Below are 12,726 nucleotides of genomic sequence, written 5' to 3'. Positions count from 1 at the left end.
GGCACACCCAAGGGCAGAGAGGGAGGGAGCTGCCCTGGCGTCAGACACCAGCTCTTCCGGCGGGCAGCCACAACCTGGAAGGTCACCTGGAAGGTCAGGGTCACGGGCCTTTGGGGGCCACCGGCTCTCGCTCTCCCTTATTTCAGAGCAGAGGCCTCGGCCCGCTGCCCACAACCGTGCGGCCACGTGGACCCAGCGCTCCACTGCCCGGCCTTCCCGCCAGTGATCGTTTCTGGGGTGGCAGAGGGCTGTCCCCTCACCTGAGGGGGAGTCTGTTGCTGCGTCCTGCGTGATGTTCGCCAGGAACTCGATCCCCCTGCTCACCTCCTCGGCATCATAGCTGGGGGCTTCCTCAGGGTCTGAAAGTTCCAAATCTGGTGGCAGGGAAGGGGCAGCATGAGGGGAACAGGCTGGAGGCGCAGACGACCTCGTCCCGTGCTCTTGACCGGCGCTCCGGACCGGCCTGCCGAGCCCGAGTGCTGTCGTTGCCTCCACCTCCCCCAGCAGCCTCTGGGCAGCTCACGGACGGCGGTGCCCTCAGGGTCGCACCAGCACGGGGCTGGGCAAAGAGAACCACACCAGGGGTTCCCGCTGCCCCCCCCCCAGCCACACTTGGCCTTTCTGAGGACGGGGGCGAGCTGGAAGGGAGGGGCTGGGACCACGTGGCCACAGGGGAAGGGGATGCGGAGCCCAGTTCCAGGGCACTGCGCACCAGAGCGGCTGCAGCGGGAAGAGCAGGGCAGCAGCCTGTGCAGGAGGGTCCTGCGTGCCGAGGGGAAGGGTCTCCCTGGAAGGACAGCGCTCTGCACCCGCCTGCCCCTCGCGCGTTCCTGAGTCCCCGCTGACCAGCGTTTGTGCCGCGGCCCAGCCGTACCTTTCTCCTTGATGGTGAGATCGTGCAGGGGGCTCACCATCGGCAGTTTCCCGTTGGGAATGCTGCTGTTTCTCTGAGAAACAGAAGGAAACTGCTCACAGCTCTGGGTCGTGCCCGATCCGCCTGTCCACCCCCCGGGAGACCCCCGGCCCTGCCGCCGGGGCACCCCCCTCGGTGAGGCTAGCCCAAGCATGGCGCCCTCACCCGCTTCTGGACGCGCTCCCTCTTGAGCAGCTTCGAGGCCTTCTTGTGCGGGCTGACGCCCAGCTTGGCCGACTTGAAGGACTCCAGGCGTCTCCGCATGGTCCGGCGGAAGATCTCCTTGTCCTGCGTCTCGTCCTCGTCCACAGTTAGCTCGTGTCGACTGTAGAGATGTTTGTACTGGGGGAAAAGGGGGGCCGGACAGTCACAGCTGGTGCTGTCCGCAGGGCCAGGGCTGCCCCCGGATGTGAGCCCGGGGACTGAGCCCCGACCCTCCCCTGCCCCCTCCCGGCCTGCTGGAGCCGTCTTGCACCGAGCAAGGACCCGCCTTGTCTGGGGCGGGGTGGGGGTGGGGGGCGCGGGGAGAATGCTGCCCCGCCCTAGGCTCTGGCGGGAGGGGTCCGGGCATGCCCACCTCCTGCCGGGGCTTGTACAGGTACTGCTGCAGCGTGTGGTGAGTGGTCATGTCCTCCGTGTCGCGGATGCTCTGTCGCCTCTGCTCCAGGGACTGCATGTCCAGGCGCACGGCGCTGGCGTTCTCCCTCCTGTGCGGGGCCTTGGTGAGCGCACGCTGCGACGCACCCTGGGGGCCGTCCCCCCAAGGGCTTCTCGGCCTCCTAGCAGTGCACCCGCCCCTCCAAAGCCCCGACCTTCTCTCCGGCACATGGCTGCCGGTGGGTGATGTCCAGAATAGCCCTGAGCTGGCCGCAAGCCCCAGTCAAGCACCCCGGCGGAGCAGAGGCCAGAGGCCTGAAATCCAGGACCCGTGGCCCTGTCTTTCGTGGCGGGGGGAGGGGGCACTCCCAGTGAGGCCTCTGGCCTTAAATCTGCCGCCCGGCCCTGCGTGCTGCCTCTGCATCAGTGCCACCACCAGCACCGACTGACACCACGGGGGAATCTGGTGCGGGGGCCCTGGCCCCCTTCCCACGCTCCCTCCGCTCCGTGCCGGGAGCCCCAGCGTGCCCGCTGCTGGTGCCTGCGGCTTGGTCGGGGGGCCCGGGGAGAGCCTGGCCCGTGGCAGCCGTGGGGCACGTACAGCAGGTAGGAGATGGAGGCCTCCACGGTCGAGGGGCGCGGGGTGCTGAAGTCCACGTTGACCATGTTGTCCGTGCTGGGGGAGCGGATGAAGGCCAGGGACCCGCGGCGCTCTCCCTGCAGGAGGTGGCGGCCTCATCAGCACCCACGGCCTGGCTGCAGAGAGCTGGGTGCGGCCAGAGGGCCCCAGCCGCCGCGAGGCACCTTGCAGCCACGGGAGAGCCGAGGCCCTGGAAGCCATGGTGGGGACAATGCTGGAGCTGGACGGCTCGCAGACGATCGCACGAAGGACACGGTGCCTTGGTGCACCTCGGGGAGTGTCGGGAAGACACTACGAATCCCCCCGGGATTGGGAAGGTGGCCCTGTCCCCACTGGGGGCTCCAGACCAGCTGCCCTCGTTTACCCCAGAAGGGAATCCCCAGGCCTCCAGAATCAGATTAAAACCACACGGAGCAGAGCCCTGGGGCAACAGTAGTCACACTGCCGAGCGGGGTGCGGCGCCGTGTGCTGGGGTGCCCTAGGAGAGGGGGGTGGAGCCGGGAAGGGTGGCCGGGCGGGTGCCACCCCGCCACGGCAGAGCGGATGCTGCAGGTGGGCCTGCCAGAGGCCGCCGCTCACAGGCACAGCCCGGGGGGACATGCCACCCGGTCTGGTCTGAGCAGGGAGGCGCCCACAGGCCTGGGTCACAGGCACTGACGTTGCAGCAGCGGGTGGAGGGGAGGCTGGTGCCCTGCTCGTTGCAGCAGCGGGTGGAGGGGAGGCTGGCGCCCTACTGGGAGCCTGTGTTACCTCCTGGGGACTGGGGGCCGCGGAGGGTCCCCGGGAGAGAGGGTGCGGCCAGCAGAGGGGGACACCCCCAGGAGAACACCTCCCACCTTCCCAGCCCCGTTCAGGCTGCGAGGCCTTGGAGGCGTCGCAGTCACAGGGGCCGGGATTCGTGCGCTGCACGTTCTCAGCCAGGGTCGGAGGTGCAGACGACAGTCCTTCCAGTAGCTTCCATCCCCTGGCTTCGCCCCTGCTGGAGCCTGGAGCTTGTGCACATTGGGGTTTGCGATCTCAGACCCACCAGTGCCACAGACTGGGGGCTGTGACGTGAGCCATCCTCGGGAGTGCCTGAGGACCTGGGAGCTCAGGTGAGCTCGCGGCTAAGGCCTCGAGAAGGCCGTGCGTCGCCCGCCAGCTGCCCCAGCCCCACCCCGGGACCTCGGGGTGCAGGACCCCAGCAGCTGTCCACACGTGTGTCTGTCTTGCTTCAACCCCGACTCCAACAAAACGAGCAGACGAGACGTCTGGTACCTCAGCCACGTAGCTGATGGCGTCCTTCAGGTTGAGCTCGTGGAAAACGTTCAGGATCCGGTCTCGTGATTTCTGGGCTGACCTTCTCATAAGGATTTTGCTGAGGAACTTCCTATCAAAATTGGACCACCTGGGGGGCCAAACCAATAGCTGTCAGCGCTCGGCAGGGCCTGGGTGAGGCCCCAGGACAGAGGGGCGCTGGTGGCGTTTGTGGGGAGCAGGGGCCCCCTCCCACCATCCGGACTCAGGATGGACCGTGTTTGGCTGCTGGGGCGGGACACCTTGATTTCCATTTCCTGTGACAACCACACAGGCGAGCTTTGAAAGAAAGGACGCAAACGCCTCTGTGCTGCCACCTGACCCCTGCCTCCCCGTCGTGTGCGTCGCTCCTGCCTTCCTGTCACGGCAGCGTGGTCATTAGCGTGCTGTGCGTAAAAGTGGGATTACACCTTCTCCTCTAATGCCACGTTGCAAGCAGTTTTCCCGTGACTGCCTAACCCTCCAGGAAGATGGATGGAGGGCGGGGTGGGCCGGCAGGGGCGGGGCCGGGGCTCTGGCTGCAGTGCCCGGGGCGCATTTTACCTGCACCAGTGGTAGGCTGGGAGAAGCCCCCTGAGCTCTCGCACTTAGAGAACTAGGCTGCCCAGAAGGAGGCTTTAACTCCAACACAAATGAATATTTGGGTTATTTGGATCAGAAAAGGAGGTGGCTGGGCCAGACTTGAATGGGCACAGTGAACATGGGGGGACAGGGGTGCCCAGGGGGAGGAGGGGATCTAAAGGAGGGAAGGGGGTTCCCAGGAGAAGAGGGAGAGGGATTCTAGGAGGAGAAGTGGGCCTTGGGGGAGGAGGGAGCTCCAGCGGCCGAAGGGGCGGGGGGGCGGGGACCCAGACAAGTGGGCAAGTGGCTTCTGGCGCCTTTGAGGGCAGTATTCTTAGGCCACTAGGGCTTTGTGGGGTTAGGGTTATGGTGATGCCAGAGATTCCTTCTATAGCCTGGGGGTCCCGAGTCATCAGTTAACAGCCGAGACAAACGTGCCTCTGAATTTTCCTGTTGCAGTTGGGTCGGGGCCACTCCAGCCACTTACTTATCTCTGAGATAATTGTGTCCAATTTGCCCTGATATGTCCTCGATGGCTGAGAGGATGTGGTCAAAAGCCTTTGGGAGGAAAGGCAAGTGGGTCAGCATCACCTGGACAGACCCGTCCCCCCCCTCCCCCTCCCTCCTCTCCTCTCCTCTCCCCACTCCCCCTACCCGGCCATGCAGCTTCTCGTTGAGCTTGGGGTCTCGCTGTTCACTTCTCTTCACCTTCAGCCACTGCACCAGGGGCTTGATGGTCAGGCCCTAGAAGACAGGGCACCCGGACCCTGAGGCTGGGGCAGGCCCCACTGTGGCCCACCAAGCCAGCACCCACCCACACCTGCATGGGCAGGAAGGAGCCGCCCCTTAGCCAGGCTCCAGGTGGTCCGTGCCCACCTCCCGGCGGGAAGGAGCCCCTGCCACCTGCGGGTCACCGGACACCCTCAGAGGCCCCTGGCCGGCTCCTTAGATTAGCCAAAAGCAAGGCGAAGTGGGGCCCTTCCCGGGCATGTCTGGTCAATGAAATGCTAACTGGGGTTTCGTTAACCAGCAAGGACCGAGGAAGGACGTTTTTAGGGCAAGTCGCGCTGCATCCCCAGTGGGGCCACGTGGAAACCTACAAAACTTCTCCTAGTTACTAAAATTATCAAACCCAGCTGGGCCTGGAGCCTGTGAGAGTGGGTCCCGCCCACTACGGGAGGGGAGGGCACAGTACCTGGAAGATGACAGTGAAAAAGATGACGATGATGGTGGTGCTGACGAACAGGTTCTTCTCCTTGACCTTGTTCTCGTCCAGAAGGACCACCAGGGCATAAGCCACGGCCCCGCGGAGGCCGCCGTAGGACATGACCACCTGGTCTATGATCTCCAGCTGCACCATCCGGTACCGGTTCAGAACCCAGGTCTGCAGGACGACACCTGCAGGGCCCAGCGTGCGCTCAGCACTTCTGGGAGGGGGACACAGCCCTTCCATCCCTGCCGAGGCCCTCCTTGCAGCGCATTCTGCACGTGGGACCAGGAAACTCCACCCTGCAGCCCCCTCCCCACAAGTCCCTTTGTCCACTTTGGACCCAGGCCCCTGCCCTCTGGGCCACCAGCCAACCTCCGCACACCCCGCAGCTCTGCTCCCAGCAGCTCTGGAAGTTCTCAGGCCTCACTGTGACCACGGGTGGAACTGCCCAGCAGCTCCAGGACCAGATGCCACCTGCCCGCAGAGCATCTGCTCCCTGGAGCCCGCAGTTCAGTGACTGTGGGCAGAGCGCGTGGGGGCCACCTGGACCACCTCTTGTCTCCTCCCCTCCCTGGCCCTGGGTCAGCGCCGCACACCAGGGACCAGGGACCTGAGCTGGGTGCGGGCAGCAAGGGTCCTGCCTCTCACGTGCCATGGTGACTGATGCTGTCCCCGAGTGGCCACACCAGAGTGAGTCAGTGGGAAGCCACGTGGGGTGCTGGAACCTTCCACTCTGACCTCTAGGTTGTCCTATTTCTGTTGTGAGGCTACAAGGTTGTGAGGAGGCCTGCCCCTTCACTGAGGAGGGCCAGTGGCCAGGCCAGCCTGAGGCTCCCCAGGGTCTCTTGAACCTGCCACTCATGGGGCTGGGGGGCTGGGGGCTAGGGGCAAAAGCATGTCCGGGGCTCCACAGACTCCCTGCAACCAATCCCTGCCATTGGCCGACTGTGTCCCCTCATCCTGCCACCATCCCCGTGGTCCCCATGCCCCCGTCATCCCCATCTTCCCTCCAGTGCCCCCCATGCCCCCCGCCCCCTCACCAATGGCCCGGTACACAGAGATGAAGACCAGTGTGAGCAGCACGAAAGCTGTGTTCCACTTCCAGATGAGAGGGTCCACGGCCGAGATGCCCAGGAACATGAAGATGATGGTCTCGGCCCCGCTGGCCAGCATCTTCATGGCGTAGCGCACCGTGGTGGCGGACTGCTCCGAGATGTTGGCTTTCACGTACTTCTGACAGCAGATGCCGCAGAAGGTGATGCTGCGGGACGGGCCGGCCCACCGTGAGGTCTCGGGCCGAGGCTCAGCTCCCACCGGACCCCCGTGGGGCTAAGGGCCCGTCTCCGGGCAGGCGGCACCTCAGGGCCTCTGCGGCCCAGGTAAACGTCCGCCCCACAGGTCAGCCCTCCTCTTCGTGAGCACAGGGCTCCTCCTAAGGACTCGGTGCCCTGCACTGGGCGAGTGGGCCCCCGCGCCCCGACGCTGCTTACGGCCTCTGGAGGCCTGGGCCCTGCGCTGCGGGGGAGTGGGCTGCCTCATTTTCTGTCCCCACCCCAAAGTGGGCCAGCTCTGAGACTCAGAGCCGCCGGGAGGGGCTGCGTGTGGGCCCTTTCTCTGCTCAGAGCAGGTGAGGCAGCCCCTGACAGTTCTGTGAAAACACCAACTCCTTACTGGAAGGACGAAATAGATCAAATTCTTGGCGCCCACAGTGAGCTCCCACTCAGCGTGGGGAAGTGGGCCAAGCAGAGCAGGCGGGGGACGGGCCACTCCTCCCCTGGGCGGGTCCGCCTGGCGCGTGGGGGCGGTCACCCCGCCCCCCAGGGCCCGGGACCCCGAGGCTGTGGCCCACCAGCAAGCGAGGACTCACGCCAGGATGGCCGACAGGGACAGCATCTCTGACGTGAGGTAGGACAGGTAGGAGAGGACGAACACGAAGCCGGGCTCGATGATGCGCACGTGCTTGGTGAAGCGCGTCACCAGCGAGAGCAGGAAGGCGAAGACGACCCCCACCAGCGTGCCCCCCAGGCTCACCACGAAGAAGGACACTGCAAGGGCAAGGACGCTGCCGCTGGCCCCTGAATGGCCCTTTGTGGCCGCGGCGTAGGCGAGCTGGCCGCCGGCCTCCGGACCGCTCCTCGTTGAGGTCTCCCGCTGACCCCCCGAGGCACCGGCAGCTCAGCAAACAAGAGGCTGATTCTCTCGGAGGACAGAGACAGGCTGGGCGTCGGCTCCAACCTCCACAGGGACAGCTGGGGAGGGGACAGCCCTGCGCCCGAGGGAGGCCTGGCTGCCCCCCCGTGGAGGCAGCACTGCGACCAGGAGCCCTTGTGCAGAGCATTGGCAGCAAGGACTGGGTCCTGGGCCCGCAGGGACAGCCCACTGTCACTGTCCCTGCCCAGAGAAATGCCCGGGACCCCCAGGATACGGGATCCACGGCCTCCTGCTGGGCCTGATGGGGCGATGACCCTTGCCGGCCAGGGTGCCTGGGGCCTGATCAAATCGTGCCAGTGAAACACGTGGGGGAGGGAGGGACCTGTGGCCGAGACTTGGAAGTGGAAACGCCGTTTCCTCCCCGGGCTGTGGGTCCCAGGCCGTCACAGACACCGCCCTGAGGGGCCCATGTTCTGGAGAAGAGACCGGCCCCAGCTCTCCCCTGATGCATGGCCCCGCCAGTCACCCACCTATTCCTTTCGCGCAGTCCACGCCAGTCACCTTGTCACCACCCAGCGTCACGAAAGATTCGAACACGTTGTACAGGACCTGGGGGGACAGAGGCAGACGGGACACCATCAGCCCTGCCTCGGGCCCCAGGCCCTGTGGAACTTGAGCTGAGTCAGAAGACTGTGGCAGCCGTGTGGACGGAAACCGAAAACCCCCAGGAGGAAATCGTCCCGGCAGCAGTGTGGGGTCTGGGGGCAGGAGAGCAGCCTGGAAGGAGCGAGAACCTTCAGAGAAAACCTGGCCTTTCCCACCGTCGGCTAAGCAGGGCGACCATGAAGCCCGCCCACAGTGACAATCCTCGACTTCATTTCCCAGGACAAACCCAGAGTTTCATCGTCAGCGACTTTGTTGCGATGTTGGGCCCTGACTGTGGGGTGGCACCCGGGGCATCTTTGCCTGTTGACATTTAAACCTTATCCCGCCAAGACGTTGAGATGAACACCCAACACCTCATCCTAGGCCTCGGGAGTGGGCGCTGCCGTGCTCTCTGAGCTCCTAAATGATGCGGGGGCTCCACGTCTGGGGCAGGGGCCCAAGGGGCAGCCCGGGGTGGGCTGCAGGCCCCTAGGGAAGAAACCTGTCCCTGTGCTCCCAAGTCTGTGCTCTCCAGCGGGGGAGAGGGCCCTCAAGGGGCGGGTTGCAAAGCTGTGCTCCCAGAAGGAAACCCACGCAGTGCCGACGCACAGGGACTGGGGAGCGTGGCGCAGCCGTGAAGGCCACGGGACCAGACCACAGCCGCCCCGCTTCTTTACGGGAATGGGGGTCCTGGGGAGATGGACCTCACAGAGGGGTCAGGTGAAGAGCTCCCTGGCTCGGGCAGAAGTTCCCGCTTCAGCATGGGGCTTTAAGAGCAAAAGGGAGCCCGCACGCCTGCTGTGTCTGCGAATCCGCGGGCCAGGTGCCAGTGGGCTGGCGCTCAGACGCTCCGCCAGCCGCCGATGCGGGGAAGGCAGGCGGCTCTGCGCTGCCCCCGCCCGGGACCTCACTGCCCCGGAGCCCGCGGCCCGGTGTCGCGGAGGACGCCGACGTCCAGTCACAGCCGCCTCCCGTTTCCTGCACCTCTGTCCACCCCGCACGGAGCTGACGTGGGCCCCTGCCGGCCGCCAGGGTCGCGGGCTCCCAGCAGCGCAGCTGATTCCCCTCCGTGGTCCCCGTGAGACTGTGATCGTCCACCAATTCCACAATCAGGAATGGGGGCCCCAGCCGGGACCCAAAGCTGGGAACAGTGCTCGTGGGATTTCAGCAGCAAAGTCGCTAACTGCAAAGGTGTGAAGTGGGCTCTAAGAACCAGACAATCTGACTAAAGCCGCCGGTCATTCTGAGTTAGGAGGCCCTGGAGCAGGACAGCGCGGCAGAGGCGCTGGCGGGGCGCGCACAGAGGCCCCGAGAGGCAGGTGCCTTCCTCCCGCTTGCGCTCACCACGGTGACGGCGTCGTTGAGCAGCGACTCCCCGAACACGATGATGAACAGCACCTCGTTGACGTGCACCTCCTCAAACACGGCCAGGACAGCCACTGGGTCCACGGCGGCGATCAGACTGCCGAACAGGAGGAAGTCCAGCAGCCCGATGTTCAGGTCTCCTGGAAGACGAGGGGCCGTTGGGGGGAGCCCGGGGGGCAGCCTCCCAGGCAGGAGAGCCCTGGTGGTGGGGGGCAGCATCCCAGGCAGGAGAGCCGGGGGGGGTGGGCAGCGTCCCAGGCAGGAGAGCCCTGGGGGCGGGCCAGCCTCCCAGGCAGGAGAGCCGGGGGTGGGCAGCATCCCAGGCAGGAGAGCCTGGTGCGGGGGGCAGCCTGCCCTCCTCCCTGGCGGGTCAGTCCACCACCCACCAGCCCTGCCAGGAAGGTCCCGGGACCGCACTGTGGGCTCAGGGCCACCAGGCTGTGTGTTCCAGTACCTCATTTCTGCCACGGCCTTGCCCACCTGCAGGGCCTGTCTATGGCCCAGAGCTTCTGGGTGCTGGGCCGCTGTGCCCAGACGCCCCCCAGGTGACCCTTCCTCGGAGGCGCACCCTGGCCTTGGGCCGCACCTCCCAGCCTGGAGCCCGGCCGCCGCTCAGCAGAGACCCACCGCTGCTCTCCAGGCGGCAGGGCCCCGGCTCTGGGTGTCCCCTGGGCGCTGCTCTGCTCCATGACCTTGGCTGACACCCGGCCTTGACCAGCTGTGTCACAAGGGCTGAGCACAGGCCTCAGACAGCTGTGCGCCCTCGAGGAGCAGGAATGCCCGTTCCAAACCCCAAGACCTACCCTTGGGCCCGGGAGCTGGAGGTGGCCCGATGGCCTTAGATTGTCCCAACTGCCTAAGGCGCTGCCGATGAAAGCAGTCTGATCGCACCCACACGGCCCCTGCGGCTCAGGCGCCTGCGAGGCCTGGCTGGGCGCGTGCAGCCTCACGCCAGCCTTCGTGGGCTTCCCGGCCGGGCCTGGGGGTGATGCCGGACGGCAGCGAGGGCTCGCGGAAGCGCGCGCTCCCCACGGGGTGAGGACAGAGTCCCGAGGTGACTCCTCCCCACGGGGGACCTTCGGCCCCTGTTTCTTAATAGTCTTGTCACTGCGACTTCAAGGTAGGTCGTGAGCCCCACCGTGGGGCTCGGGGGTGCCCTTCCTTCAGTCAGAGGGCCTGGCCCTGGGTCTGGTTCAGCTGGTGGAAGTGTCTGAGGCCAAGGCGGAGTGTGGACTGGCGCCCGGGGTGCCGACACCCACCTCCAGTGGTCCCCGATGCCAGGAGCTCAAACTGCAGAGCCCGGAGGCAAATAGGGGCGGCCGTAGCCACGCCGGGACGGGCTGCATTTAGGGCTGTGCAATCGGGCACATCTGTGCGAGGCCTCAGGTGAGCCCAGGCCCCACCTGCTCCGGTTTCCCCGGTGGATAATGGCCAGCTCCCAGGTGGGTGGGGTGCACCTCTGAGGTATGCCAGGGCCGAGGTTAGTAACCAGCCGGCAGGAAGCACCAGCGGGGGTGGGGGAGCAGGAGACGCAGACGCCATGGTGACAGAGGAGAAGCTGGCGCGGCTCTTCCCTGCCGGTTTGCGTAGAAATGACACCCAAACCTTCTGCTCAGGTGCAGGTTTACCTGGGCTCCACGATCGTGGGACTGGGATGCCAGCCTCTGCCACAGGGGCCTCCTCCTCTTTCCCTGGCCTCTTGGAGATGGGGGGACTGAGGCTGGACCCCATCTCCCCGCCAAGGGGGCGGGACAGCAGCTGGGTCGTTCCCACTGCGCCACCCACTGCCTGACCTGGTCGGACCAGACTTTACTCCCAAGCGGGACACGTGTTTCGGCCTGGGGCCGGGCGTGGGCTGGCTACTGACGACTTATAAGCCAGGAGGGGCACGCGGCCACCGGTGACATCTCTTGATGACCCCTAAGCTCACCGCCCCCCCTAAGGTCTGTATTCTTCGTCCTGGGCTTTCTTAAACGAGGCTGCCTGGAGCCCGCCCTGAGGACCCCCCAGGACCCTCCATGAGCCCCCGGTCGGGGGGCGGTGCCCACTCACCCATCAGGCCGCTGCGGAAGACGCCGTAGAGGGACAGGCCAGTGGTGGCCGCGTTCCACACGGTGCCGATGACGGCGTACAGCAGGATGGTGCCCAGGTTGCCGAAGAAGAGGCGGTTGGGCATGAAGTAGCCGGCGTCCAGCACGATGGGCGGCAGCAGGTAGAAGAAGAAGACCGTGGGCGTGAGTGAGAAGGAGGCGATGTGGTCGGCCGCCAGGACGATGCCGCCCAGCACCAGGCCCAGCACGATGAGCAGTGCGCTCTCGGGGACGACGCTGGTGACCTTGTGGGACACGTGGAAGCCTGCGGGGTAGGGAGGGGTCAGGGGGGCCGGGACCCCACGGGGGGGCAATGGGGGGTCTTGCCTGGCACCACAGGACAGACATGAGCTCGGGAAACAAGGCCCGACATCCGGGTCTGTGGCCGCAGAGGAGGCCCTGCCAGTCGCCCTGGCCCCAAGGACACCCTCCTCAGATGTCCCCCTGCCTCCTGCTCAGAGAATGGCCCCCCTCCACAGGGAGCCCCCTGTGATAGGCGAGAGAGGCTGCACGGTGGCTTGGGGACGGAGGCCCGGATTGGTGGGCAGAGTGCAGGGCCTGCAGGCCCCCAGGCCCCACTGACCCCCTCCGACATCATCCCTCGTGCCATACATGGTGACCGGGACCCTCACCCTGCTTGAAGCCTAGCTGTGTTTTGATCTTCCGTGGAGGAACCCCATGCCGGCCGTCCCCTCTACCTGGCTTTCCTGGGGTCAGAGTGCCCAGGATGAGAGCCTTGTAAGGCCAGGGTCTCAGGGCCCCCCAGCAGCAGTCAGCCCCACCGCCGCAGTCACGCGCTCGGGGGACAGAGGGGCGCAGAGGCCTCCCCAGCGACGGCCCCCTCACCTGTCAACCCTGCCAGGACCTCGAGGGAGGCGTGCACTCCAACAGTTGGGGCCATTTCTCCTTTGTTCTATTTTAAGACTCAGGGAAAATGTGATAAGGATCCTGTGTTAAGTCTGATTTCAGAATAGCTGGAATGTTGACAGAAGAGGTGGCTCTCCAGCTCGAGCAGTTTGAGCTAGCTCTCGCCTCACTCACGCAAGCTCTGTTTATGGGGAGGTCTTCTTCTGTATTCTAAGGAGAGCTGTCTCCTGAGATGCAAGGACCCCAGGGCAGCAGGGGCGGGGCGTCCAGTGGGAGAGGCTGACCCGTCCCAGCTATCTCAGGGAAGACTTCTTGGGCCGGGTCCCGCGGGTTCTGATCCAGGAGCCCTGCACCCTGTCCCTGGCCTGTGTCCTCGCTGGTAGCCAGGGGA

The 12,726-nt window shown here is 65.7% G+C and overlaps 1 protein-coding gene across 1 annotated transcript in view; it reads right to left on the bottom strand.

The window, feature by feature from the left end:
* Positions 1-12,726, bottom strand: part of SLC9A3 (solute carrier family 9 member A3) — a gene marked incomplete at both ends in the record, with an annotated part of 36,686 nt that overhangs the window by 279 nt on the left and 23,681 nt on the right. The window contains 14 exons of the mRNA XM_082835142.1: positions 261-374; positions 875-947; positions 1,079-1,255; positions 1,491-1,620; positions 2,112-2,227; positions 3,408-3,537; positions 4,495-4,565; positions 4,662-4,751; positions 5,203-5,405; positions 6,258-6,478; positions 7,085-7,262; positions 7,899-7,977; positions 9,358-9,518; positions 11,431-11,733. Coding sequence (XP_082691268.1) covers positions 261-374; positions 875-947; positions 1,079-1,255; positions 1,491-1,620; positions 2,112-2,227; positions 3,408-3,537; positions 4,495-4,565; positions 4,662-4,751; positions 5,203-5,405; positions 6,258-6,478; positions 7,085-7,262; positions 7,899-7,977; positions 9,358-9,518; positions 11,431-11,733 — 2,046 coding nt within the window. The remainder of the gene's footprint in view (positions 1-260; positions 375-874; positions 948-1,078; positions 1,256-1,490; positions 1,621-2,111; positions 2,228-3,407; positions 3,538-4,494; positions 4,566-4,661; positions 4,752-5,202; positions 5,406-6,257; positions 6,479-7,084; positions 7,263-7,898; positions 7,978-9,357; positions 9,519-11,430; positions 11,734-12,726) is intronic.

The sequence above is a fragment of the Leucopleurus acutus genome (genome assembly GCF_964270905.1).
Source record: "Leucopleurus acutus genome assembly, chromosome: 3".
In the NCBI taxonomy this organism is placed as follows: domain Eukaryota; kingdom Metazoa; phylum Chordata; class Mammalia; order Artiodactyla; family Delphinidae; genus Leucopleurus; species Leucopleurus acutus.
Note: the sequence above shows the minus strand (reverse complement) of the source record. Positions and strands in the feature narration are given on the sequence as shown.